Here is a 26,526-nt window from a genome sequence, read left to right as displayed (position 1 = left end):
AGGTGTGCCTTCATCTAAGGGTAAATAATCACTGTGAGAGCATAAACAGAGTGAACATAGCCCCATGCAGGATCCTGTATGTTCATCTGCATGTTTAATCATCTGTGTGTTGTGAGTACATAGAGTGGAGGTACCTGAAACAAACTCTGAGTCACATCCTGTAAGTCTGTAACTTAACTACAGGTGACACAGGGACCTGCCCTTAGATGACTCAAACACACACTCTCTATGTATATTTCTCTCTTTGTAAAATGACTGACCAATGACTAATGGAAATAGACAAGTGTATTTTTTATTCCAGTATCTGTGAAAAACGAATTAAAGAGATATGAAGATTTATATACAAATTGACAGTGACTTCTGTGTGTGTTGTGGGGCAGGTAGCTGCTTGTACCCGCTGGTTCTCTCAATCATCATTGTATAGGCTGGATATCACGTTTATGTGCAGTGACTGCTATGCGCACTAGGTGGAAAGTAAGAAAGTAAGACTATTTATATAGCACTTTTCATACAAGAATTGCAGATCAGTGCTTTACATAAAATCAACAAAAACAATAATACAAGTGTTGATCTAACTAGCCGCACTCCATCTGCGGTCTCTCGAATCCGTCTTAGATCCGAGCTGCCACTGGCAGTTTCTAATAGGAAAGGTTAAAGTGCAAGACAAACCAGCACGAGCAAAAGGAACAATCCAAGGAATCTGACATAATGCATCTCATTAATTGACTCTTCTGAAACAAGAAATCTGAGAAAAACCGAACTGAGATCACTTGTGGCATTTGTGATCCCAGTAGTGAGAGGAATGGTCTTGCCAAATCCTGGTTCAATTTCAGAAACAACTTTCGAAACTACTAATATTTGATACATGATGGATCAGAATACAAAATGGATCAGGAGTCAATTACAGAGATAAACTATATTGATTAGGAAACACAACGTTGTTTTAAAACATATGTAGAATGTATTATCTGTGTGTGTGCATTTTGAGTTACTCATGTTATTTGGTGCATACTGACATCTTCTGGCTATTTGACAACACTGCAGTCTGGAATGCAAAAGTGTCAATCAGAATTTTGTAGACTAGAACTAAAAACCAATACCTGAGTCGTTAATGCTCAAGTAAATATAAAAAAAACGATCTGGTTTGGCCATCATCAAAGTCAAGCTTAGCAAACTCCACTCTGTGCTCCCTTAATGACCTCCACCTCCTCCTCTTCTCCTGCCCAGGTCACAGCTCGTCCTTGTCACCAGCTCCTATGGGGCAGGAGACCCCAGTGCCCTTGAGGCCACAGTAGCCCTTGGGCACCTTCTTCAGGTACTGCTGGTGGTAGTCCTCTGCGTAGAAGAACTTCTGGTCCTGCAGGATCTCCGTGGTGATGGTCCCATGCCCCTTCTCACTCAACACCTACCACAAACAAAGAGCCCGTCTTTGATACATATGGACATACTTTACATTCGACTCCTTTAGTAGATTCTTGTATCCATCCTGTCGGACAAATAGTATATGTAGAAAGTAAAGCAAAAGATCAATGGTCAAGTGACAGTTTGAACAGTCTTTCAGTGGTCTGAGTCAAGCAACAGTCTGCATGTACCAGCCAAGTCTCAGTCAAAGTGACCACATCTCATCCGCTCTCCTTACAACTCTGCCTGTGAGGAGCAGGCACAGAGGAGAGCCAGTAAGATGGATGTCATGTGACAGTGCCAGTCTATGACAGCTGGGATGTACTGCAACACTGGCTCCTGGTAGTGAAACTACAGGAGTATGACCATGAAAAGATGGCCGTAAAAGTCCCTTCCACTCACCTAGCAACACAAAACAGGGAACTTGGGGAGTAAGTTCCTGTGTGCTACATCCCTGTGCTCACTGACTGAAAGTAAGTAGGTTGCCTAATGGGTATTGTCTGATGTATCTATTGTTGATACCTCGAGTTCATGAAAACAATAAGTAGGGAAGAGGGATTTCTTTGGGGACTAGATCCATGTGAATGACAGATGAAAGCACACACGCAGTGTTTGTGTTTGGCGGTATGTTTGCGTCTGACGTCCATCTGTCAGGGGCGTGAGTACCTCTGAAGGACCGATCATGAAAGAGCATCACTGGGCCGGGTCTTTGAGGTGTCCTCAAGCACCGCTACAGAGAGGAGAGGCCTCAGGAGAGACACTTCAATCAGGCAGACAGCTCCCCTACTGGGAGGAGTGGGACTCGCCCCTCAACGCACAACTACAAGGCCTCAGCACTACACACAGCTCATCCTGAAGCCTTTAAAGATCAACACCCCAGAGGACAGCCCAGAGTAGAACCGAAAGGTCTGCTTGTTTGTTATTTGCTGGATTTCTTCCATGAAATCTCAGAGGAGAATGTGGATACACAAGATGTACAGCAAATAGATAAGAGCAATATTAATTCATGACGAGTCATTTGAGCCATGTAGTCTGGACTGGTGCCTCGTCGAGGCTTAAACAAGCAGTCCCTGATCCTCCTGTGTAGTGCTGTGCTGCCTATTGTGAGGGAGAACAATGACCACGTGATGCAGTACTCATCCTTGGCCACAGGGTGGCAGTGTAGTATTTGTAGTGCTGTCAAGGCTGAACTGATGCAGCGGACGTGGAGCATCAGAAACAGACCTGGGCAGCAATGGTCCTCCTCCCTCCATCACAGAAGTCTTCCCTCCATCAGCCCTTACTGCAATGATCAACAACTAAGGAAACATATAAGGCCATATTTGGAGAGCTCAATGGATAAAACGTTAAATTAAAAGGGAATTCATTGTTACCAGAGATTTATAGATCTAAAACTGGGCATACAGCCAATTGTGATATAGCAAATGCAAAGTTTGGTAGAAATACTGCATTGTGGATGGGTCTCCTAAACACCCATAACAAACATTCAATGGATCAAATCTAGGTAGACTTCCTCCTGGTCTGTGTCCATGGCCAATGAGCATCCTGTGCCCTCTGCGAGCAGTGTTGTGGTGATGGTGGTATCATGGCCTAATTAGCCAGTGGTTGGAGAGAGAGAAGGCTGGAGGGTAGCAGAGGGTGAAGGGAACACAGTGTCCGATTTGTTGTCTGGTACAGCGAGAGTATAGTCCACCACCAAGCTTACTGCAGTCACAACACGGTGGGCAGTCAGGCAAGCGGCTAGGCGGGCAGCCATTTTAAATCCATAAATCAGAATGCATGTCGTCTCGCTGAGTGTGACCCTGTGTGGCTCCGCTCTGCTCACCGCGGTTGAAGAGAGGGAAGGATGTAGTAAAGAAAGAGAAATAAAAAGTGATAGAGGAAGTTTCTGCTGGACAAAAAGAGGACAAAACAAAATGAAAGAGAGACAGAGAAAGAGAGACTGCGTAGTTGTGATGGTCAGATGGAGATGTGTGGAGAAAAAGAGTGCAGGAGACAAAGAGATGGTTGTAGGGAGCAAAGATAGCATCTTGGGTGAGATGCTATGGTTAGCATTAGCCTCAGTAGTGGTAGGAAGGAAGGAGAGTGTCCCGGGTGAGATGCTACGGTTAGCGTTAGCCTCAGTAATGGTAGGAAGGAAGTAGAGGGTCTTGGGTGAGTCAGCTCTTTACGCCTGTCAGATAAAGTCCCCTGTCACACATGTGCATGGCTCAACAACTCCCTTTCCATTTCTCTCTTTCTCACCTCTCAGTTTCTCTCGCTCCACATCTTTCCCATCAGCTATTTCTCAATTTTCTTGCCTTTTAATCTCTCCCTCCCTCTCTCTTCCTCCACCGACCCCCTTTTTTCTTGATCATCCCATTCTTTCTTTCTTCCCCCCCCCCCCCCTCCTGCTTGTGACTACGGCTCGTTGCTCTCCCTCTCTGCAACCAAGCGAGATAACCTCACCGTTTCCACAAACGCTCGAGCCTGGATGCAGATATGACGTGACACACTGAGAGGACGGGAAGAAAAGAAAAAAGACCCATCCTCCACCGTGTCTCTCCATCCATCCTCTACGGACGGCCTCTACACCCGAGAGAAAGCGAGTGAGAGAAAGCGAGGGCGGGGGGTTAAGGCAGGGAGACAGATAGCGAAGAGAGGAAGAGAGAGGAAGAGAAATAGAGGGTGGGAGACCAGTGACACTGACTGACTCATTTGAAGGACATTAGAGAATCCCTCCACAGTCATTTATATAATCATCACCACCACCATCATCATTAGCATACAAAACACTACATCCCAGTCCTCTACGGCCATCAGTGGAATATGTAAAGAAATACCACCGTTTAACATGAAACATAACAGAAACATAAAACATCTGTTACAGTCAGGGTAGTGAAGAAATGTAGGTTCCATAAAGAAATAAAGGAGGGTGTGAAATAAAGATTTAAAGATGAGAGGAAAGAAAGAGAAGAGAAAAAGAGAGGGAGATGTGTGCAAGGTAGCGAGGCACGGGATCCGGATGTCAGGCCAGGATTTAGAAGCTCAACACACCAAGAACGAAGGAAAAGTAACAACAAAATTGACCGAAACATGCCATGAACTGCACAATGTGTGTGTGTGTGTGTGTGTACGTGCATCTGTGCACGCAGGAGGAAAAGTGTGTCTCTGCTCACTCATCCGTCTCAGAGCGGGTCAGGCAGCCATTTTAGGTTGTCTCTAACCGGCAGCGAGTGCTCCTACATTTTGTGCAGTAGCATCATCATCAGCTGCAGGGATGGGACCAGCTCCAGTTAGGTCGTAGCTTTGCTGTACCCACTAATCTCATATGTAGGGCTAAGTCGACGCTGCATAGCGGTAAACCCAACCACTGTATATTGTTTGGAGTGTGCTTCAAACAAGATAAAATAGAGAATAGATTTGGGAAGGATTTTCCGATGTGTTTCACTGTGACTTTGTATGAAAAAAATAAAAATTAAATGTTAAATACATATGACTGTGTTCGGTGTATCTGAGTTCTAGGTGGAGGCGATGGAGAGAAAGAAGCTACATGGAGCGAGGGAGAGAGAAAAGAAGACAGAGAGGGGGAGGTTAATTGTGTGCGATGGAGGCAGAATGAGAGGAAAAAGAGATGGAAGAAGTAGGTAAACGACATGTTAATACCATCCCCAGGAGAATGGAGAGATAGTCAGCCCTTTAAGAACCCTGGGGTTTTCCCCAAGACTTTTAGCTCCCACTAACCCCCCTCTTCTTCCCCTCTCCACCTCGCAATCCTTCCTCCCCCCACGGCTCATTAAGTTGGGATGTCTTATCAGAGGGCACACTTGCTCCACCAAGGCCCTACACAAACACACACACATGCACACACAAACACACACTCTCTCTCTGGTCGGATTGATAAAAAACATTGTTTTACACGCACAGAACAACCCCACCTCCTCCATCACTCCCTCATTCTACCCTGTCCTAACCCACCCCCCACCAAGCTTTCTCCTCCTAATCAACCCTTTCCATCCCTCCATCCCTCCTCTCCTCCCTTCTTCCCCCAAGCTCGAGGGACAAACTGCAGCGAAGAGTAATGCAGTGAGAGACAGGAAGAGGCAGAGAGAAAAAGTAAGGAGAGACAGAGAGAAAGAGAGAGAGAGAGAGAGAGAGAGAGAGAGAGAGAGAGAAAGGGGAGAGAAAAAAGGGAGAGAGGAAAGAGAGAGGAGACAGATAGGAGAAAAAGAAAAAAGGGAGAGGAGAAAGGAGAGACAGAGAGGAGAGAAAAAAAGGAAGAGGGAGAGAGCGCGCTGCGCTCCTCTGCTCCGCTGCCACAGCCGCTCTGCTACAGAAGCCTTTGATGTTCCACAAATTTCAAATTTCATTAAAGAGAACCCCCCTCGCGTCTCCTCCTCGTCCTCCCCCTCTCCTCCCCTCCCCCTCTCCTCCCCCTCGTCCTCCCCCTCTCCTTCCATCCCTTCTCAGCTCTCGCGCTTAAACAAGCTTTTCTGCCTCGCTTCTTTTTGCCCCAATGCTGAAGTTGAGAAACTGAAAGCCCTGCAGAAGACCGTCTTTGTATAGCTTAATTATTCATTGGGTTGTGTGTGTGTGTGTGTGTATGGCAGGTTGGAGTACGTTAGAATCTGGGTCTTCAGATGCCCATCGAATCATCTGAATAGCCTACACCCACTCTCTCTTTGCTACTGACAAGAAGCCAAACACATCCCTCTATGGACAAGCCAGGCCTTTGGAGGGCACGCATACACACACACATATGCACACACACACACGTACAAATACTCAGACACATACACACACAGATGCATGCGCGGTACTCATAATGAGGTGCAAAGTCATATATTATTACATCTCTAGCAATTCTTATGCAACAGACTCCACTCATCAGATATAAGACCTGGCAACACAAGCATGCTCACACTCTGTCACACACCAACTTGCTCTTTAAGCCGCTCTAAGCATCCACTGCTAGGTGCATCCACAAAGACAGCTTTACAGAGGAGCCATTTTGGCTCAGTGTGTGTGTTATCAGCCGCACTGTGGAGCCATACGTTCCAGTTGCCATCTGTAGAAACAAGTGCCAGGGGACAGGTTGACAGTTAGGGTGTGTCAGCAGGACTGGTGTCCCTCCCGTCAGAGTGGAGTCAGATCAGTCAGTCCCTGACAGGGAGGTGACCGTGTGACAGCCGCTGGTGACGCAGTGGCATTATGACACTGAACCCCACAGGGACCGTGGCACGTGTGGGGGCAGAAGGTCCTTCCCCCGGGCCCCCGGGGGCCTCTGGGGGGCCCGGGCTAGGTACTCTGTAGGGGGTCACGGCACGTGTGTGTATGGAGGGGGTTTTAGGGGGCGCAGGTCACCAAGGGGGCGGGGTCTGTGGCCGTTGACAACCCATCAGTCTTGGCCCTCTGGTCTGATTGCGTCCCGTCCCCTCCCAACCTCCCTCCTAACCTCCTCTTCCTGGACCCAGCTGCCATCCCCCCTGACCTCTGACCCCTGCCCAAGGCCAAGTCTGGGGGCAGGGGGGAGGGAGTCGTCACGGCAAACTGACAGTCCCCTGGTCCATGACCGGTGACCCCAGGAGTCGTCAGTAACCATGGCAATCCCGTTTCCTATGAATCCCATTTAGGGAGGGATGAAAAGAAGGAGGAAGGGATGGAGGGATGGGTGGAGGAGTGAAGGGATGGACAGAGGGACACATGTGCGAGCAGGAGAGATGTGGAGATGGATTACTGACCCTCCTCGTCTCTGGGGATGGAGGGGATGCTGGGTGTCACTTATGGATGGATGAGGGATGAGGGGTGAGGAGGGTGAGGGAGGTTAGGGGTGAGTGGCTTGGCTTGACTAGCTGATGTGCTAGGCTAGAGGTGAACACCCCTGAAAGCAGAGGCACACCTCTGGTCTTGTCATTCAAATAGGAGAAACAGACAAGAGCAACGACTGACAGCCCTGTGCATCTGTGTGTGTGCTTGTGTGATTAGGTATCAGTGCCTTCAGGTAGAACTCTGCAGTCCTCAGAGACGTGTGTGTGTGTGTAGTATGTGTGTGTGATATGTGGTGTGTGTGTGTGGTATGTGGTGTATGTGCGTGATGTGTGTGTGCGTGGGTGTAAGTAGTGTGTGTGGCGTGTCTATTTGTGTGGTGGTGGGTAATGTGTGGACGTGTGCTGTGTATGTGGTGTGTGTGTGTGTGTGTGTCTGCAAGCGGTGTGTCTATACGTGAGGGGTGTGGAGCGTGTGTGTGTGTGTGTGTGTGCACACTGGGTGTACCTTTTGGTAGGTATCTCTGGTCTTTAGAGCCAGCTCCTGCTGAGAGGGACTGGAGGTGTAGATGGCTGAACGGTACTGAGTCCCTCTGTCATTCTGTTGTCCCATTCCTGCACGCACACACACACACACACACACACAAACACACACACACACACAGACAGACACACAAAGACAGACACAGACAGACATGCACACACACAGATACATAGACACAAACAGGCAGACCTCGTCAGACATGAGCACAAATGTACATATGGAGACAAATAACATATTGTGGTACTGTATGTTACAGGTCAGACATGTCGGTGTCATTGTGTACTTCCCTCGTGGGTGTCTTGTTTCCCATACTCATAACCATACTGTCATCATTTTCATCAGCTTTGCATCAGCCAGCCAGCGAGGAGGCTGTGTGTTCTGTGGTAAGCGGCCACATGGCTCAGGTCTATTTTCTGCTTTTCAAATGTCATTCTGAGGTAAGCATGAGCACCAGCTCCTCCATGATTGTCTGTCCATTTTTCCTCTCATTCCTCCCTCTTTCGCTCTCATCACCCACCCCCTAAATGTCTTTCTTTCTTTCAATTTTTGATTTTTTTTGTCCTTCTATTCAACCTTTTATCACCTTCTCCCTCCTTCTATTCAATATATCTTTCTCATTCTTTTCTCTTTGTCCCTCCTTCCAAATATCTCATTCAACTCCTCAACCTTGCTCTCCATCTCCACCTCCACAGTCATTACGGTACACGCTCTACCTCTTTTTCTTTTTGCCTTTACATCATTTCCCCCTTCCTTCCTTCCATCCTTCCTTCCTTCCTTCCTTCCTTCCTTCCTTCCTTCCTTCCTTCCTTCCTTCCTTCCTTCCTTCCTTCCTTCCTTCCTTCCTTCCTTCCTTCCTTCCTCCCTCCCTTCCTTCCTTCTCTCATTCTCTGTTCTCCTCCACATCCCTCCATTTCTGCAGTGCTGGATGGCAGCCATCTCCCCCAGCTCTCCTCTCCCTAACCAGGCTCATGGCTGCCCCTCCATCAAAGGGCACAATCCCACTCTCCCATTGGCTGCCTGATGCTGCTCTGGCTCATCACTCTACCCCCGTGACCTTATTGTATGACCCTGAGGTCCTAACTGGCCTCTACGCTAGCAACCGCTAGTGCCTCACCACCAGAGTAGGACGGAACACTGGAACATTCTAGAAGCGGTGAGACGTCACTGAATACAAAGAGAGAGAAGAGGCTTTGAAGCATATTGAAATAATGAAACTATAGAGAGGATTATTAGTCATCCAAAAGGGACTCAGTCTCTTTCAAATAGCAGGACATTTCTAACTTCTCAAAACAACCTGCAAGGGCCCCTAAAATAAGAAGAAACAAACATAGTGAAAATTCACCTCTTTTTTTTCTCTCCTCTCTTCATTTTTAAGGACCCCTGTTTTTTCCCTCCATCCATCAAAGGGCTGAGAAATTATTAATGAGACCCTCCCCATTCCTCATGCATAATTCATGCTGCCTTGCCTCTGAAAGCAGAGGGGCTGATGGGGGGTGAGGGGAGGGTGGGGAGGTGGGGGGGGTGGGAGGGAGGGGGTGAGGGGAGGGGCAGGGGTCTCAGAAACACGCCACCCTTTTGAGAAGGTTCTTGACCTACGCCCACAAAGCCCAAACCTAACAAGACCCCCCCACACCCCTCACCCCCTCACCCCTCTCCACACCCCTTACCTCCACACACCCCTCACCCCTCCCCACACCCCTCACCTCCACACACCCCTCGCCTCCCCACACCCCTCACCTCACCACACCCCTCACCTCCACACACCCCTCGCCTCCCCACACCCCTCACCTCACCACACCCCTCACCTCCACACACCCCTCACCTCCCCACACCCCTCCACACACCCCTCACCTCCACACACCCCTCACCTCCACACTAAATGTTAAAGTAGCTCTCTTTTGCCCAAAAATGAAAACCCTTTTATAAGGCAGCAAGAAAGGCAGGTTGGGGGTAGCAGAGAGGAGGTGTTCAGGGAGATGGATGGAGCTACTCTCCTCAACACACACACACACACACACACACACACACACACACACACACACACACAAACTCACCAAGAACACATCACTGCTGGGGCTACAATCCCCCTCTGAGATTTTGCAGCAACACAGTTCTCTGCAAAGTCTCTTTCACGCATAGACAGACAGACAGACAGACAGACAGACACACACACACACACACACACACACACACACACACACACACACACACACACACACACACACACTGACAGCCATAGCTTCATACTGCAGGCTTTCTTACAGCCTAAAAGCCACCTTTCTCCTGTCAACTGCCTCTCCAGTCTCTTTTCTTTGCTTTTCTTTTTCTCCGTTCCCCCAATCCTTTTGCCACTGATGGTGGATAGGACGCCTGTGTTGGGTGCATATTGTGTGTGTGTGCATGTGCAATAAGTATAGAAGTGGGAGTGTGTGTGCATGTACTTACTTATGCGTATGAGTGTACGTGTGTGTGTGTGTGTGTGCACATGCGTGTGTGTATGTGGGTGTGTGAGGAGGGAGTAAAGGGGGAGGCCCAGCATTATGCACAGATTTGTGTGTTTTTCAGTTGCCGGCAAAAAAGGGTCTGAAACGGTAAGAAGGTAATCAGATTAAAAGGGCTGCCGGCTGCTATGAAAAGACCGGGATGGCAAACGAGGGAGGGAGGTAGAGAGGGAGGGAGAGAGAGAAGGGTAGAAGAAGTGGGGGTTGAAATGATGATGCACCATTCATTTAGGAGAGCATGGCGACACATTCTCTGTGCCATGACAACGATTATAGTCCATCACAAAACAGAGGAGGGGGAAGGCGGAGAAACAGACGCACTCTTCTGTACAGTAGGTGTTAAGAGTGTTAACCTGCCCCCCTACCCCCTCCACCCCTCCCCTTTCTGCTGAACCTACAGCCTGTCTGACCCTGGAGAGCTAAGTCTCCTCTGGCATCTTCACAACATCCTTCATCTCAAACACACACACACACACACACAGGCCTTTATCCTGTTAACTGCTGTAAGTGCTGAGATTAGCCTGTCATCTCCAGCTTCGGTGTCACCACCGGCCCACAAGAGAATCCTCTCTGATGCTCTGGATCTCTGAACCTCTGTCACTTGAGCCTCTATCACCAGCCTCTATCACCAGCCTCTATCACCAGCCTCTATCACCAGCCTCTATCACCAGCCTCTATCACCAGCCTCTCTCAGCAGCCTCTCTCAGCAGCCTCTATTACTAGAGCCTCTATCACCAGCCTCTATCACCAGCCTCCCTCAACAACCTCTATCACCAGCCTCTATCACCAGCCTCTATCACCAGCCTCTATCACCAGCCTCTATCACCAGCCTCCCTCAACAACCTCTATCACCAGCCTCTATCACCAGCCTCTATCACCAGCCTCCCTCAACAACCTCTATCACTAGAGACTCTATCACCAGCCTCTATCACCAGCCTCTATCACCAGCCTCTATTACTAGAGCCTCTATCACCAGCCTCTATCACCAGCCTCTATCACCAGCCTCCCTCAACAGCCTCTATCACTATAGCCTCTATCACCGGCTCTCTCAACAGCCTCTATCACTATAGCCTCTCTCACCTGAACTTGTATCACCTGAGCCGCAGGACTGAAACGGGATAGAGAGGGTCCCTTCTATTGTCTCTGCTGTGCATGGCGACCCCCGTCGTTTACAGATAAAGTGTTTAAATATGTGTGTGTGGGTGAGAACTGTAGTGATTCCCTGTTGCTAGGATAGCACCAAGGGTGATACTGTGGCCTGTGCACTAGAGCACTTTGCGCTACTTCTATGTGTGTGTGTCCACTGCTGTGTGTGTGTGTGTGTGCAACTGCTGTGTTTGAGCATGTGTGAGCTACTCTTGTGTGCCCCTCTGTGCTACTGCTCAGTGTGTGTGCTGGGTGTGTGTGTTCTACTGCTATGTGCGTGCCAGCAGAGATAGCTGCTATTTTTGCCCTTCTTATGTAAGCTGCTGCTGACGCGAAGAAGTGTAGGAGCAGGGGTGGTAGAGAGAGCACCTCCCAGCACACACACACACACAAACGTTAAGGGTTTAGTAGCCTAGCCCTGCAGCTAAGCATAGTAAAGTGGTAGAGGGGTTTAGTTTTGGCAGCAGAGCAGTGTGTGACATGTGTGTGTGTGTGTGTGTTAGGGTATGCTGTGAGCATCGTAGGTACTGACAGGAGAAGATGCTCTTCTGATTCCGTCACTGCATGTTTGGGGCTACCCTAAAACACTAACTGAGAGTGTGTGTGTGTGTGTGTGTGTGTGTGTGTGTGTGTGAGGGGTGTTCTGAAAGAAAGTCTTATCGAGACGCCCCTTCTTCTGTTTTGGTTTAGTAATTTCCTTAACCTTTATCATCTCTACTTGTTAACAGTAGTTAGTGTCTTGACTTGGATTGCTGTGTTGAGTCTTGAGGGGAGTTTTAATAGGCCCAGCCTCCAGCCTAATACAGGACTGGGAGGTGTCACACTCTACTGGGTCCACACATATACCTCCAGACTCCAGACAAGCACCCCTTCCCCTCCTCCAGCCAGATGACTAATTACAGACCAACCAAATGAGGCCCTGACCCCCCCCCATCCCACCCGCTCTGAGCAAGGTATATGTGTGGTTGGGGGTGGACTTGGGATGTGTGTGTGTGAGTGTGTGTGTGTGTGGCGAGACAGAGCGTCTGGTTGTGTCTGTCTCATTGTCTCTTCAGAAGGTAATTAGTATGCTCCTCACTGTGACTGGGAACCCTGGCTAATCAGCACACTGGGCCTCTACCTGCCTACACACATTGCCTCTCCCCTTCTCTCCTTCAGAAAGGTAAAACACACACACAGAAAATACACCATGGACACAGAAAGCACACATTCGTAACTGCAATATTTTGCATAAACACTCCTATCTTTCGCCGCTACTAAACCGCTGACACACACTTCAGACATTTATACACACACTCACTCACTCACTCACTAATAACACACACACACACACACAACACAAACACACATTCACTCTTCCCTCAACCACCCACTCGCCACGCAATCTCCATAAATTAGACCTGTCAGTGGTGGAGCTGTAATGAAGTGACACAAGATAATGAGCGGGCCTTTTTCAGCCAACCAGAAGGAGGGGGTTGGGGGGCAGGGTGAGGGGTCAAGGTCAACCCTCTTGGGGGTCTCTGCAGATACGAGGGGCTCCCCTAAAATGAATGTGGTGACATTGGGGATGCAACTCCCCCAGAGGGGGTTTGGGGTGTCTTTTCCAGCTGGAGGGAACATGTGCATGTGTGTATGTGCGGTGTGTGTATGTGTGGTGTGTGTGTTTGGTCATATAAATAAATATGACAAGGTTATATACATATATATATGTGTATATAACCCTGTGTGGTGTATATATATATATATATATATATATATATATATATATCATATATATGTTTATGAACAATATTTAAAAACAGATGATGGAAGAAAGGTACTTGATCAAATGGGTCAGATTCCATTCATACCACTTAAGATACACGGCCCTCCCAATGGCCTTTAGAGACATAAGACTGCTTTATCTGGCTGTGGCAAAGATAGCTCCCATATAGTAGACAAAGCAGCAACCATAAGTGGAAAAAGTTCAATCATCCTTTTCAAGTGTACCACAATTTTACAGGCAAAGTAAAGGGTTAATACAGACATGACAAGAGGCTGGCTCTTGAGTCAGCCCGGTGCTTGCATTAACAATTATCTCTCGTCTGTTGTGATCAGCAGTCTTGATTTGGCTGTCAACACCTAGCACGCTCCCATGGAAGGACGACAGCGTCGGCCATGTTGTGTGTGCACGCGCCGGCGTGCGCTCGTGCCGTCTGCTCACTGACGCAGCATCAGCCGCATGTGACATACATACTGCATGGCCTCAAAGAAGGGAAGGGAGGAGGTAGAGCGAAAAAAGGGAGGGAGGGAAGGAGGGAGGAAAGAGAGAGAGAGAAGGAGGAACAAAGAGGGGGGGGAACCCAGGTTGTTGGGATGAAGGTGGAGAGGGAGAGGATGGAGGAAGATGGGGAGGAGAAGGAGGGGGATGGGGAGGAGCGGGGAGGGATGGAGAGAGAGAGTGACTAAGAGATAAAAGAAGAGTGCGTGTTCGCGCGTGTGTGTACGCGTGTGTGAGGATGAGCGAGCGGCCTGGGGGAATGGTAGACTCACAGCGCTGTTCTGCGGATGTACTGACGGGATGGAGGGATGAGGGGAGGGGGAAGGAGAGGAGGAGGGGTGGAGGGGTAAGGAAGGGGGAGATAAGATGCTCTTATCCTCCAGACAGGCTGAAAGCCCCAGGATCCTGAGGGAACAGGGGGTTAGGTCCCACTTTAACGAGGAAGTAACGAACATCCCAACAGCCAAGGCAGGCATGTCCGTGCACCGCAAGCATGTGTGTGTGCATCCCATTGTGTGTATGCATCACATGTACGTGTTTGATGAGTGTCTGTCCGTGTAAAGCATGTGTGTGTGTGTGTGTGTGTGTGTGTGTGTGTGTGTGTGCGCGGTAAAAAGACATATGCTGTGTATGTGCAGTGTGTGTTCACCCATTGGGAGTGGTGTTGATGTGCATATTTTGCACAATGACAAAACATAGCTGCACAATTCTAGTGAGGCATTTTGAATGTTTATTGAAAGGAGAGATTATCCTGGCAACTTCTTGTCTCACAACTTTTGGACCGATTAAATGTTTTCAAAATAGCCTACTTGTTGTGAATTTTGTTCACAAAGATTGTTTTATCCTGAAAAGATGCACTTCATTTAGATGCAAAGTTTTCAGCTTCCTATGGCAATATGTAGGAGGAAACATTCCAAGTGTGAATTTAAAACAGCAGTTTCTGTTGTTGACTGGTGCAGCTGCCACATTATGGCCTTGATCATCACACTGTGTGTAGTTGTATGTATGTATGTGTGTGTGTGTGTGTGTGTATGTATATATTTACTGTAGGAGTTGCAGTGTTATAAAGACAGAACAAACTTGTAATTCGTGTACAGGGTTGTTCTTTCTACAACCTAGCGGGGAAAACCAGCAGACAGAGTCTGTTTCTGAATATGGAAAGAGGGCACAAAGAAGAGGCTGCTGGGAGTTTCTGATTGGCTGTTAATGTTGCTATCCAAGACGTGATTGGAAGAGCAGACGTAGCTCGACATCACGTTGTTGGGACTGAAACCCTTTTGAACTGAGGCAAAGCAGAAAGGCAGAGTTCTCAACACATACACACACACACACACACACACACTGACATGAACCACGTGATTATATGTGTGTGTGTGCATGGGTGTGTGCATGCGTGTGTGTGTGTGTGTGCGTGCGTGTGTGTGTGTGTGCATTCATGTGTGAGTGAGCCCGAATCAGTGCAGCCAGTGATATCAGAGGGAATATTCCTTAATGTCTTCCCTTCTCTTCAAACACAACCTCCTAGGTGGACAGAATAAATTGCAGCTTAAGCACGCGCCGAGGAAGAGCCTGAGGCCCACGTCCACCTCTCTACGCCACATTTGTCAAATCAGAGCGATTCTGCACGTGAACCCACACGGGGGGCGGGGAGGGGGCTGGGGCTTGGGGGGCGGGGAGGGGGCTGGGGCTTGGGGGGCGGGGAGGGGGCTGGGGCTGGGGGGGCGGGGAGGGGAGGGGGCGGAGGGGGCGGAGGGGGGTTCAGAACGGAGTCACGTGAGCGAGTTGTCTTTTCTACACTCGGTGAGGGAACAGTTTGGGAAAACATGGTTCACGGTACAAAATATTATAGGAAACACGGTTCCACTAGGAACCCCAAAAACTATACTCCAAAGGTTTTCGAGCTGATGTTCCCTACATGTTCCGTATAGGTAAGGGGTCTACTGTACCTACAGGGCATGCACAACACCCAGAATTCTACAGCATGAGTCTACGCACAAAAAACTCCAGTAATAACTGTCATTAACAATTCATGACAACCAGTGTCCATGGATCAGTCCCAACTGAGAGGAAACATAAATGCAAATGTATTGATCAGTGTATTGATCCGTAGCTGCCTCGGGTGTGGGTGACAGTGACAAGGAAAAAAGGGAACTATGAGTCTGGCTACAAACGTGTTCTCTCGAAAGGAAACCCTGACGAAAAGCAGCTCTTTGCAGACATAATTGTTCAACAGAACTTGAGTGTTCAGCACCTTTCAGTCTGTAGGGTTTGGAGCCCTGCCAGTCTGTACCTGGTTGTGTGTAGGTGTGTAGGTGTGTAGGTGTGTAGGTGTGTAGGTGTGTAGGTGTGTAGGTGTGTAGGTGTGTTTTCATTCACTGGTGTGGGAGGAGATGACGATGGCCACAAAGCGCCATGAGCAGCTAACATCAGCGTTAACTGACTTGGTTAGAGGCGGGAGGTCGGTCCTTATCAATCTTTGATTCAGCTCTCCTTCTGTCTCACTCTCTTTCTCTACACCCTTTTTCTCTCGCTCTTTCCCTCCAACTTCCTCCCCATCTCTCTCCACCACTTTTTCTTTCACTCCAGCTCTCTCTCTCTCTCTTCTCTCTCTCTCTCTCTCTCTCTCTCTCTCTCTCTCTCTCTCTCTCTCTCTCTCTCTCTCTCTCTCCCCCCCTCCAAACCCCTCACTTCTGGGTGACTGAGCAGAGTGCCTCCTTCTCTCGGCCTCATGATGAATTAATGCTCTTACATCACCCCTCCACTCCTCCCCAGAGCCGTAGAAAACAGAGGTGGAGAGAACCAGGGAGAGGAGAGGAGAAGAGGGAGGAGGCTGGAGGAGAAAAACCAAGAGCAAAGCGAATGGTTATTCATGACTGTGGCCATTGTTTTTTTTTTAAGTATTAATCTATCTCTTCTTCTTCCTAGGAGGAATAAAAGTAAGACTAAAGCACCAAGCCTCTAGGTGTAAAGACATGTTCCAACTCTAGAACTGCAAAAGGAACATACTCAGGTTCTAGAACTACAACTACTCTAGTTCACCAGAAAACAGTATGTTTGTGTACCTGTAGTCGTTTCCAGGCAGCTTGAATTTGGGCCCACACCCTGCTAGTCTACCTTATCATGGATGGTTGGATAGCAGACACATTAACACATTCTGGCATTGGCTAGGACAAACTCCCTTGGGATAGAACACATACACACATGGATAAAACACAGACACAGACACACAGACACAGTCATCTGAGCATCTTCCTTCTGCTCTAATACACCTAGTGCCCCTTGGGAAGGGTCTTGTCTGGGGGCAACTGCGTGTGTGTGTCCCTGCGCAAGTGTGTGCATGCTTGTGTGTGCTTGTGCGTGTGACCACGTGCGTGGACAGGTGTGTGTGAGAGAGCGGTGCTACCTTGCGTGGGGTCATGGCTCTCCCAGAACAGCTTGAGTAACTCCTTCAGAGGGATGTGGTCAGGGTTGAAGACCACCCGGACCACTTCGGTGTGGCCCGTCAGACCTGCAGTAACACACACACACACACACACAACACACGTGCTGAGAACAGCAGCAAGCCACATCTTTCATCCCAACAAAGCATTGTACAGTACTATCAGTCACAGTGGGCTCGAACACTGGAATCTCCACGGACTGCTGTTTATTTAATCTGTGTACTGGAAACAGGTATTTGGTTTGAAAGAACGAGTTTAACTTCCATCTCTCGCCCTCTCTCCCTCTCTGCTATGATCTCAGCATGATCTATAGATGGGTTTGGATTTGTGAGATTAGTGCATGACTAGCTGGTATTTGGACATGAGCCCATACAGATTTGTAGAGAGCTGTGTGAATTTGTGCTGGGTTCCAGAGAAAAGGAGGAACAAGGAAAGAGAGGTAGAAAATAAAAAGAGTGAGAGAGAGAGAGAGAGAGAGAGAGAGAGAGAGAGAGAGAGAGAGAGAGAGAGAGAGAGAGAGAGAGAGAGAGAGAGAGAGAAAAATTGCCTCAGAGATGTGTATGACTTGAGGCAGCGTGGGAGCATTGCAACTGTTTCTATCAGGAAGTAGCCAAAAGCACACAGGCACGGTTGGGGGCAGCCCTTGCCTGCCTGCAGCTGCCAGGACCCCCAAGCTTCAACATGCTGCCTGGAGGCATCCTGAGAGAGAGGCCTGCTCAGGGTCAGATGCTAACTGCGCACACACACACACGCAGACAGACACTCGTGCAGAAAGCAAGCTAGAAAGCAACGGCACATAAACATGCACGTGCAGGCACTAATAAGAAAATTAATTTGTATTTATAGTAACGTGTGTAAACACGTTCACACACACACTTAACAGGACACAAGCACAAAGACACACATATACACATATATGCACAGAGGACACACACACACACACACAGGAGGTAACAGTTAGGATTAGAGCTGACAGTCAGTCCTGTCCTGTCTCAGTCTTCAGTCCCTCGTCTCTCTTCCTTCCTCTCTCTCTGTAGTTTTCTCTCTTACCCACCGTCTAATACAAGTCTTCCTTACCCTACCCTCTTTTTTTGCCTTCATTCAACACAAGCCTGATTCTACTGGACTTTCAGGACACATTTGACGACAACTGAACTCTGAATGTCTTTCTAGATGTCTCTCTCTCCTGTGTAGCTATTTACTCGGAAACTTCAACTTACTTCATCCTAATATCCCCCCTCTTTCTCTGGACTGTCTCTATCTATTTCTGCATCTCCCTCTCTGTCCATCTCCCCTGTCCGTCTGTCTTTCTGTCGTCTCCTGACAGCTTCTCAGTCTCCAGAGTACCGTTCCGCTCTGTCACGAGCCACCAATGAAGCGATGCCTGTACTCCGACAGACCCCTTTCTCCCTCTTTTCCACTCTCTGAGGTCCCCAGTTTGTTTCTGACAGTGAGAGAAGGAGAGAGAAAGAAACAGAGAGAGAGCGAGAGAAAGAGAGAGAGAGAGAGAGAGAGAGAGAGAGAGAGAGAGAGAGAGAGAGAGAGAGAGAGAGAGAGAGAGAGAGAGAGAGAGAGAGAGAGAGAGAGAAAAGAAAGAAAGAAAGAAAGAAAGAAAGAAAGAAAGAAAGAAAGAAAAAGTGGAATTGACAGAGAAAGAGAGAGGGAGAAAAGAAAAGTTAGAGAGAGGAAAAGAAAGAAAGAGAGAGAGAGAAAGAGAGATTGGCTCGGGGGTATTCCACTCAGAAGGTCTGCCAGCCAAGCCAGAAGTGGCCAGCCCTGGTTCTCCATCCCTTCGTTCTCCATTGCTCCGCGCTCCTGCCTGCACTCCAATGCCCCAAGCAGTGGAGATGTCTAAAGCTAGCAGCTAGCACTCCCAGAGCGACTCGGGACGGGGAGGAAGACATAGAGGGAAATAGGGATGGAGGGGTGACTGTAGAATGGGAGCCAGGGTCTTTAGAGGAGTTTAAAACTGGGCTTGGCGCCAGCTTTGGCTACTATCTTCATCACTAACAGGCGCCCTGCTCTCACTCCATATCCTGGAGACAATATGGCGTGAGACACAGAGAGAGAGGGAGAGAGATAGGAGGATATGGACAGGAATCCCAGTAAGAGATGACGTGGAAGAGGGGTGGGTGACACTGGGTGTCGGGAGAAAAAGAACCGGGACGATCCCATTTCAAATGTAAAGTCTTAGGAGCGTGAGAGCGAGAAAGAGACCTACAGAATAAAGGAGAGAAAGAGAGAGAGAGAGAGAGAGAGAGAGAGAGAGAGAGAGAAAGAGAGAGAGAGAGAGCAGGGAAGGGCTAGGGTGGTGCTGAACAGCAGTGGAATCTCTGTAGTCAAAAATGCCGCATTGAGAGAGAGAGGAAAATAGGGGATAGAGGGAGAGAGGGCGAGAGAGGGAGAGAGGAAGAGAAAGAGAGAGAGAGAGAAAGGAAGAGAGGGAGAGAAAGAGGGGGAAAGAGCCCAATCCCTACAAGTAGGTCACTGGGAGGAGGGGAGGGGGGCTGCAGCCGGAGAGAGGAGCATGCTGGGAAACTGACTGCAGATGAAGAGGAGGCTGCTGGGACAACCAAAGAGTTTTAGAATGCTTCCTCTCTTCTTTCCCTCTCTCCTTCTCGCTCTCCTCCTGTCTCACACTCTTCAAGGCAAAAAGCTCTAGCCATGACACACTCTTCATCCACCTTGCACTCGCAAGCGTCTCGGTCTTGGACCTTCTTAAAGTGGGGTTAGCGTTATGGAATTGTGTTAGTGGTGTGGCTAGTGTAGGCCTTGCATTCAAGGTAAAACAGCACAGACACACAGGCTTAGTTTGCAGAACATTGTGTGCCCGGCCAAAAGTTGAATGTTTAGGTTTTGTGTGTTGCAACATCCTAAGGAGGCAGTGGTGTAGAGTACCTGAGCAAACCTCCTCATAGTTGGGGTTGGGCGTGACTCCCCCGGCATAGCCCACCTGGGTGGAGAACACACCTGACTTCAGCCAGAAACGCCTCTCAGCTCCCCAGAAACAACCCATACCTGGAACAGAGAGAAACACACACACACTTCACCAAGCAACCACACATACTTTAGGATCTTGGAGGATGTGATGGAGGTGTGGGTGAAGACTTATTGATGGGGGGGGGGGGGGGGGACGAGGACGGAGACGGATGTTGTGGAGAAGGTGGAGGTGGTGGTGGAGATGTTGGAGGTCTCACCGAAAAGGACAGTCTCCATGCCCTCAGGGAAGGGCTCCACGGTGGGGTTGCCATTGACTGCATGCTTCTCTAGTTGGGGTGAGAGAGAGAGAGAGAGAGAGAGAGAGAGAGAGAGAGAGAGACACAGAGAGAGAGAGAGACACAGAGAGAGAGAGAGAGAGAGAGAGAGAGAGAGAGAGAGAGAGAGAGAGAGAGAGAGAGAGAGAGACAGGCAGGCAGGCAGAGAGAGAGAGAGAGAGAGAGAGAGGAAAGAAAGAAAGAAAGAAAGAAAGAAAGAAAGAAAGAAAAAGTGGGATTGACAGAGAACAATCCTTATATCAGAATCAGAATGAGTTATATAAGGCATATATAACCTACTGCTCTGCTGTAATTTCCCCTGTAATTTCAGCATGGCTTTAAACTAAACATAGGCCTATATATCTATAAAGGCTTAAATCAAGGCCTGCTAGGTACAAATGCATGCTTTAGAGAGGGGTTAAACGATACTTGGGAGCACCTTTCTGTGCGTGTTACTACCACCTCTCCATGCACCTTTCCATGCCCCCCCCAGCCATACAGTGAACCCAAAGTAATTGTGCCGTTGTGAATCCTAATAACCATGGCCTGGAGAGGAGGACAGTAGAGGGCAGTGTTCAAGGAGGGGTCCTACCCATCTCATCCCTCACTCCCTCCTCCTTTCTCCAGGTAAGTGACTGATACCATGCTAGATTAGCATGGCTTGGCCTAGCCCAGCCCGGCTCAGCCTGGCTCTGCACTGGTTGGCTGCTAAGCAGGATCAACATGGTTGGGTCTACACTGGAAGACACTTAGAAGATTAAATGGTTTTGACCCCCATTTCTAACTCTTTAATGCCTCCACATAAAAACACATGCACACCCTTCCAACCATCTCAAAGCAAAAGAAAGACACAAAGAAAGAAAGACAGAAAGAAAGACAGACAGACAGAAAGAAAGAAGCTGGTTTGACGGATCCAGGGTTGGCATCAGCAGTGCAACATTAGAAAAGGCAAAGGACAAGCCTAGTAAAGGGAGGCTGTAAGGGCTGCTTGGTGGCGTTGATGTGGCAATGCCAACTGTGCCGTGTGGTATTAGAGCGCTAAAATGGAAAGACAAACCCACACACAGATGTGAGGGCAGGATTAAGGGCTAAGAAGACTGAGGTGACTTAGTGTGTAAATCTCTACTCAGCAAGGCTGGTTTGGACTGCACAGACTAATGTTAGTCAATGGACACATGGGCCACATGAGTGCAGGGGCCTGCCCCCCCACAGAGGCCTACAGACTATGCGCATGCACACACGTACACACGCACACAATGTGGTAATTCACCTAATCTGGTCAGTGTGAACTTAGATGCTATGTGACACTGTCCTGAATAATGTCAGGGTCCAATGGACTCACGTCCTACTGTTGCCCTATCAGTACTAACTGTTGTGTAGGTAAGACCGTTATGAAAAATGCGCTAAATGGGAAAAATGCGGCCATCTTGACGTGTAGCAGAGCAGGGAGCCATGTTCGGATGTGTGGTGTATGTCTAACCCTGAAGGAGGGATGAAAAAGAGAAGGAAGGATGGACAGAGGGAGGGGAAGAGTGGGAGGTAAAGGATGTGTGGACGCTGCCAAAGTGATGAAACCAGAAAATAGCCGGTGAGGATCAACAGATGACTGTAGCAGAGGGACGGAGAGATTCTCTTGGCGTTGGGCGCGGCGTGCCTCCGGGCAGCAGATGAACACATGAGCGCTGGGTCGGTCCAAAACAGAAGCGAAAAAAACAAACACGGGGGGGGGGGGGGGGGGGGAATAATAAGAGGAGAGAGAATGGAGGCAAGAACACGCCAACACAGAGACTTCATGCCAGAATCTACCTTTTGCTCTCCTTCCATCTCCTCATCCCCTTCTCATTTTGAGCTCACTCTTATCCTGCCATCTTGCAACCCCCCTTCCACCATTCTCACAACACACACACTTCTCCAATGGAGTCCTGGCAGAAGTCCAGACGGTGCCAGGCTACTTCCTTTCACTGCGCCCGCCCGCCCCCCCCCCCCACCCCCCACTTCCCCCACCCACCCCAGCCGTCCCACACAGCACCCAGACTCCTCTGGCAGAAACACAGCCCACCTCTCTACCAGCACAGAGGATAAAGAACTAGCTGAATACGCCAGCTAAGGACACAGACAGGAGGGAAAACGAAAAAATACACATGCAGGGAGGGCCGGTGTCTGAATGAGCGTACAATAGAGGCGGCATAATACCGCAGGAGAAGAATACGTGTGAAAAGGATTTTTTCTACTTGGATAAAACATGGCCGGTTGTTTTCGCTCTTTTGTTGTTTGGTTATTGAGGGGACGGAAGAAGCGTGTTCGCCGGGGCAAAACTGTCAGGACTAAAGCGGAATTCAAACATTGTTTGTTGCCCTTACAACCTGTGGTGGACTGGTCGCTATGCCCATGCCAGCACCTACAACGAGTGGCGACCACATTCCACCAAACCCGCAGTCACCGCCTGTCTTTTGTCCACCAACCACCTGGTCCAGTTGTGCTTCGGACCGGCATTTTCTTTTGTTCCCTCTCGGAGTGGCTTGCCACTACTTTCCTTCATCTCGTGCCCATAAAGCGGAGTTCTGGTTCAGGGATGCCAGGGACGCCGGGGCTGAAGACGAGAAGTCGTATTCCCCAGCACTGTTCACTTTGTCCCCAAGTGACATAGTGATAGTCACTCTTCTTCTTTCCCACCCCCCTCTCTCTCTCTGTCCCCACAGGCTGGCACACTATCCGGCACGAGGAGAAGGAGGAAGCTGTGGCTTTAAACTGGTGCCAACTCCACTACAGCACAGCTATGGGAGGATGGGAGTGAGGGTGGGGTGGGACAAAACCTGTTCTATTTAAGCATAGAAGACAGAGGATGGTCCAATAATCTCTTCTGAATCACCCAACTGAAATATAAGAGTCTCTGTGTGGCTTACACAGCTCACCACAAATATATATAGTCAGCGAGAGAGAAGGAAGGTGACCACAGTCAGGGTCAGTTCAACCGCTTCCCGGCCTGTCCCTGCATTGTCTCACAGAGACAGACAGAAGACCAAGAACTGTAGGTAGAACATTCATATCCCCTCATACAAATGGGTTTCCAGGCAACCAGATCCAGTTGCTATGGCGAGGACTACCACCCTTAGCCTGGTACAAGATCCTGAGCTTCACATTCTGTACAACTCCTCTGATCTAGTAGAATACTGGCATCAGTAGAATACTGATTTCCCTCATACCACACTACCGGTGGCCATAACATAAAGCTGGTTAACCCAGAAGAATACTTCCTGTGTGGTACCTTACTATACACAGGTATACAAAGTAGAAATACTGGTATTCCTAGTAGATAGTGGTATACTTAGTACCACACTACTAGGACAAGATGGGACAGAGATTGTAGCCCATACAGTGATCTACTCTTACACTCATCCACACTGTCATCGACAATGTTTTTTGTTTACATTTCTGATTCAACACTGCCAACAAAATGCATGTGTTCAAGAAGTCGGCAGCCAGGACCAAGCTTCCCCCCCCCGCCCCCTCCCTTGTCTCCCAAATCCCCCCCCTCCCACCCCACCCCCCGTGGTGTGAGAGGGGAGGAACAGATTTCCGCCATGCTGCGTCTCCGGGCTGCTCTGACAGACGGCCCGGGACTTTACGACGGGGCGGAGCTTTCATGCGCATAATGCACATATGGACGCCTGGACGTTATGGGGTGATACACGGAGGTCCCAGAATGCATTGAGGGGCTCAAGGCAAGGAGGTTGGCTGAGGTGGTAAACTAGACTGGAGTCCACCTCCAAATGTAGCCTGTCTGCCCTGCTTACATATGTGACTGTCAGAAATAGCATCACCGGGATAGCCTACAGTTAAATGGATAGGTAGGCCTATTAGGAGTGCAGATTCTCATGCTTCTAAACTCACTGTCTCACATTGTAATATAAGTCATCATTGAAAAGCATTGTGAGAGTATAAACATTTCAGTTCAAACCATAAAACATCACAAAACATAACTTCTGTTTAGCCTAATCCATTGGGGTGTATCACAAGAGTAGCGTATGTGTCAGTAACAGTGTGATTAAACATGCTGATCCATATGACAGACCTGTGATCAACTGAACAGGGTTCAAGTGATTTACGAGTAAACGGGCTGTATGCCTTGGTTTAGTTTTGCTCAGGACCACCCCTTATTGGACAAGAAAATAACCCGCCGTTTATGCAAATAAGGTGAACAATGACAAATATGGGGGTGGAATTCATGTTCCCGGTTGTGGCAGGAGAATGTTTTTTGTTGCCAGTGAAGACGTGTGTGATTTACCTGCCACGACCATTTTTTCCTCTCTTCCCTTAAGAGCCCGGTCTTTCGTGGGTAACTGTGTCTTATCTGCCATTTCTGCGACAGCGAATAACACGGAGAAAAGAAAGCACCAGACGATTTGTTTATGTGCTTGAGAGAATAACAGTGAAAATGGCTGCCCATGAACACACTTCATTCCTACTGAGCCGCGTCGTTCACGTTGCAAGGGAGGGAGGAGTGAGGTGACAGCGAGCGAATCGCCATGGATATGAATATTCATCGTGCGTGTGGGACGTCGTGCGCTGAATATTAAATAGTCAGGGGTTAATATGACTTTGGCACAAAAGCCTACAGTGCGGTGTGTGCGGGAAAGAAATTAAATTTAAATAAATATCCACACTAAGCACGCCGTTCAGCATGCAAATGTGCTTCTAACGCCATCCTCCATCTCTCATTCCGTTTCAGGGAGGTGCTCCTGATAATGCTGATAGTCTTAGAGGATAGTTTTTTGTGTGTGTGGTAATTTCAAATCAAGTAATTAATGTGTTTTGTGTGTGAGGTTAATCTTAAGAATCATTTCGGCAATTTACTAAACAAAATTGCACAAATATTGACATGGGTGGAATGATTGCAAATGAGCAGCTGCTTAACATCTGCAAAATATAAGCTAGGAAATGGAAGGCTCTAATGGAGGCTTTTAGAAAATGTGCCTTTGAACGTAAGGAACCTGAAGCATTGTTTGTGTCCATATTTGTGGCAATGTTCATTTTCTGTGAGGTTCTCTTGTAAGGTTTTTGCAGCAGGGAGTAAGGGTTGTGAGGATTGAGAGGGTGAGCTACCTGCTCAAAAGTGCTAAACCAAGCATTCCATAGTGGATCCACACCAACCCAAATGATGACTAAGAGGATGCCAATTGATCTTTACCTCTCTCACCTCTTGCTTTTATTCCACAACCCACTCTTCCACTTCCCCTCTCTCACCTTACTCACTAACTCACAGTCTCTCTCTCTCGATCTCTCTCTATGTCACTCACTCCCTCTGTGTCTTTGTCTGCCGTGGTGGAAATGAGGCTCAATCACCTGCGAAGGAGCTGAGGGGGGGGCTTGGGGGACTTTGCCATGCAAATGTGAGGTGATTACCAAGACAGTGGAAGCAGACGAGAAAGAGCAGGGGAATGGAGAGAAAATACAGGAAGAGAGGGGGAAGATCGAGGTGGATGAGAGAAGAGAGAGATGAAGAGGTCTGTGAAGTTCACAGGCCTGTTGATGCTGGATGATCAGGGCACTCCGGAGAGAGGAGTGGAAAGGGTTGCGGAGAAAGGAAGGAGGGATGTGCTGTAGGAAGAGAAGCACAGACGTGTTCATTTCCTGTGCGTCTCCTCTTTGTCTCCTTCCATCATAAATGACCACTCTAAGGAGGATTTTCGTGAACGTGTCTGACAGTGAAGTGTAACCAAGTCTCTGGTTAACCGTGAGAAACCAATCTATAGAGAATAAACTACCACACATACTACCACAGCATCTTGGTGGAGGGGTGGCAGGCTGGCAGCTGTTGGGTGGAGAGGGAGTGAGAAAGAGAAAGTGAGGGGGGTGCAGATGTGAGTGGGTACCAGAGAGATTATGAACTGACCTGGAATTAACAATCCCAGTTGTTTTACAATGGAACTCTAGATAAATGAATCCTCCCAATGTGAGTGTGGGCTTGTGTGCCAGTAGGCTGTGTTTGTGTGTGTTTTTGTGTGTGTGCTTGTGTGAGGGGCCATGTGGTTCTGTTTAGAGTAGGTTGCATAAAATCTCGGCCCATTTCAAAAACCAGGTTAACTAGATGAATGAAGTCATTAGGAGGTCCTCTGGCACCATTACCAGTGTTCTGTTTGAACTAAATGAACGAGAGTTATCATTTAGAAATGGGAGAAAAACTGGAAACTCATATTCCTAATCTTACTAATTTAATGTGCTGACACTTTAGATTT

General features: G+C 48.5%; 1 protein-coding gene across 1 annotated transcript; it reads right to left on the bottom strand.

The window, feature by feature from the left end:
- Nucleotides 1–274: 274 nt before the first annotated feature.
- msrab (methionine sulfoxide reductase Ab) lies at nucleotides 275–24,750 on the bottom strand. Its single transcript, XM_084677548.1, has 6 exons — nucleotides 24,576–24,750; nucleotides 20,234–20,302; nucleotides 19,935–20,054; nucleotides 17,000–17,104; nucleotides 7,654–7,760; nucleotides 275–1,405 (listed from the first exon to the last, which is right to left on the bottom strand). Exons 1-6 carry the CDS (start codon nucleotides 24,748–24,750, stop codon nucleotides 1,229–1,231), a joined length of 753 nt encoding a protein of 250 aa, XP_084533674.1. The 3' UTR covers nucleotides 275–1,228.
- Between the last annotated feature and the right edge of the window lie 1,776 nt (nucleotides 24,751–26,526).

The sequence above is a fragment of the Hypomesus nipponensis genome, chromosome 3 (genome assembly GCF_054491055.1).
Source record: "Hypomesus nipponensis isolate SF chromosome 3, ASM5449105v1, whole genome shotgun sequence".
NCBI classification, from domain to species: Eukaryota; Metazoa; Chordata; class Actinopteri; order Osmeriformes; family Osmeridae; genus Hypomesus; species Hypomesus nipponensis.
The sequence above is the reverse complement of the archived record's forward strand: the minus strand, read 5'-3'. Positions and strand labels throughout refer to the sequence as shown.

Coding starts and splice junctions, on each gene's coding strand:
- msrab (XM_084677548.1), bottom strand. CDS start 24,750: ATGAAGTGTGTTCATGGGCAGCCATTTTCACTGTTATTCTCTCAAGCA. Junction 20,055..20,233: donor CATGGAGACTGTCCTTTTCG/GTGAGACCTCCA, acceptor TCTCTGTTCCAG/GTATGGGTTGTTTCTGGGGA. Junction 17,105..19,934: donor CTATGAGGAGGTTTGCTCAG/GTACTCTACACC, acceptor GTGTTACTGCAG/GTCTGACGGGCCACACCGAA.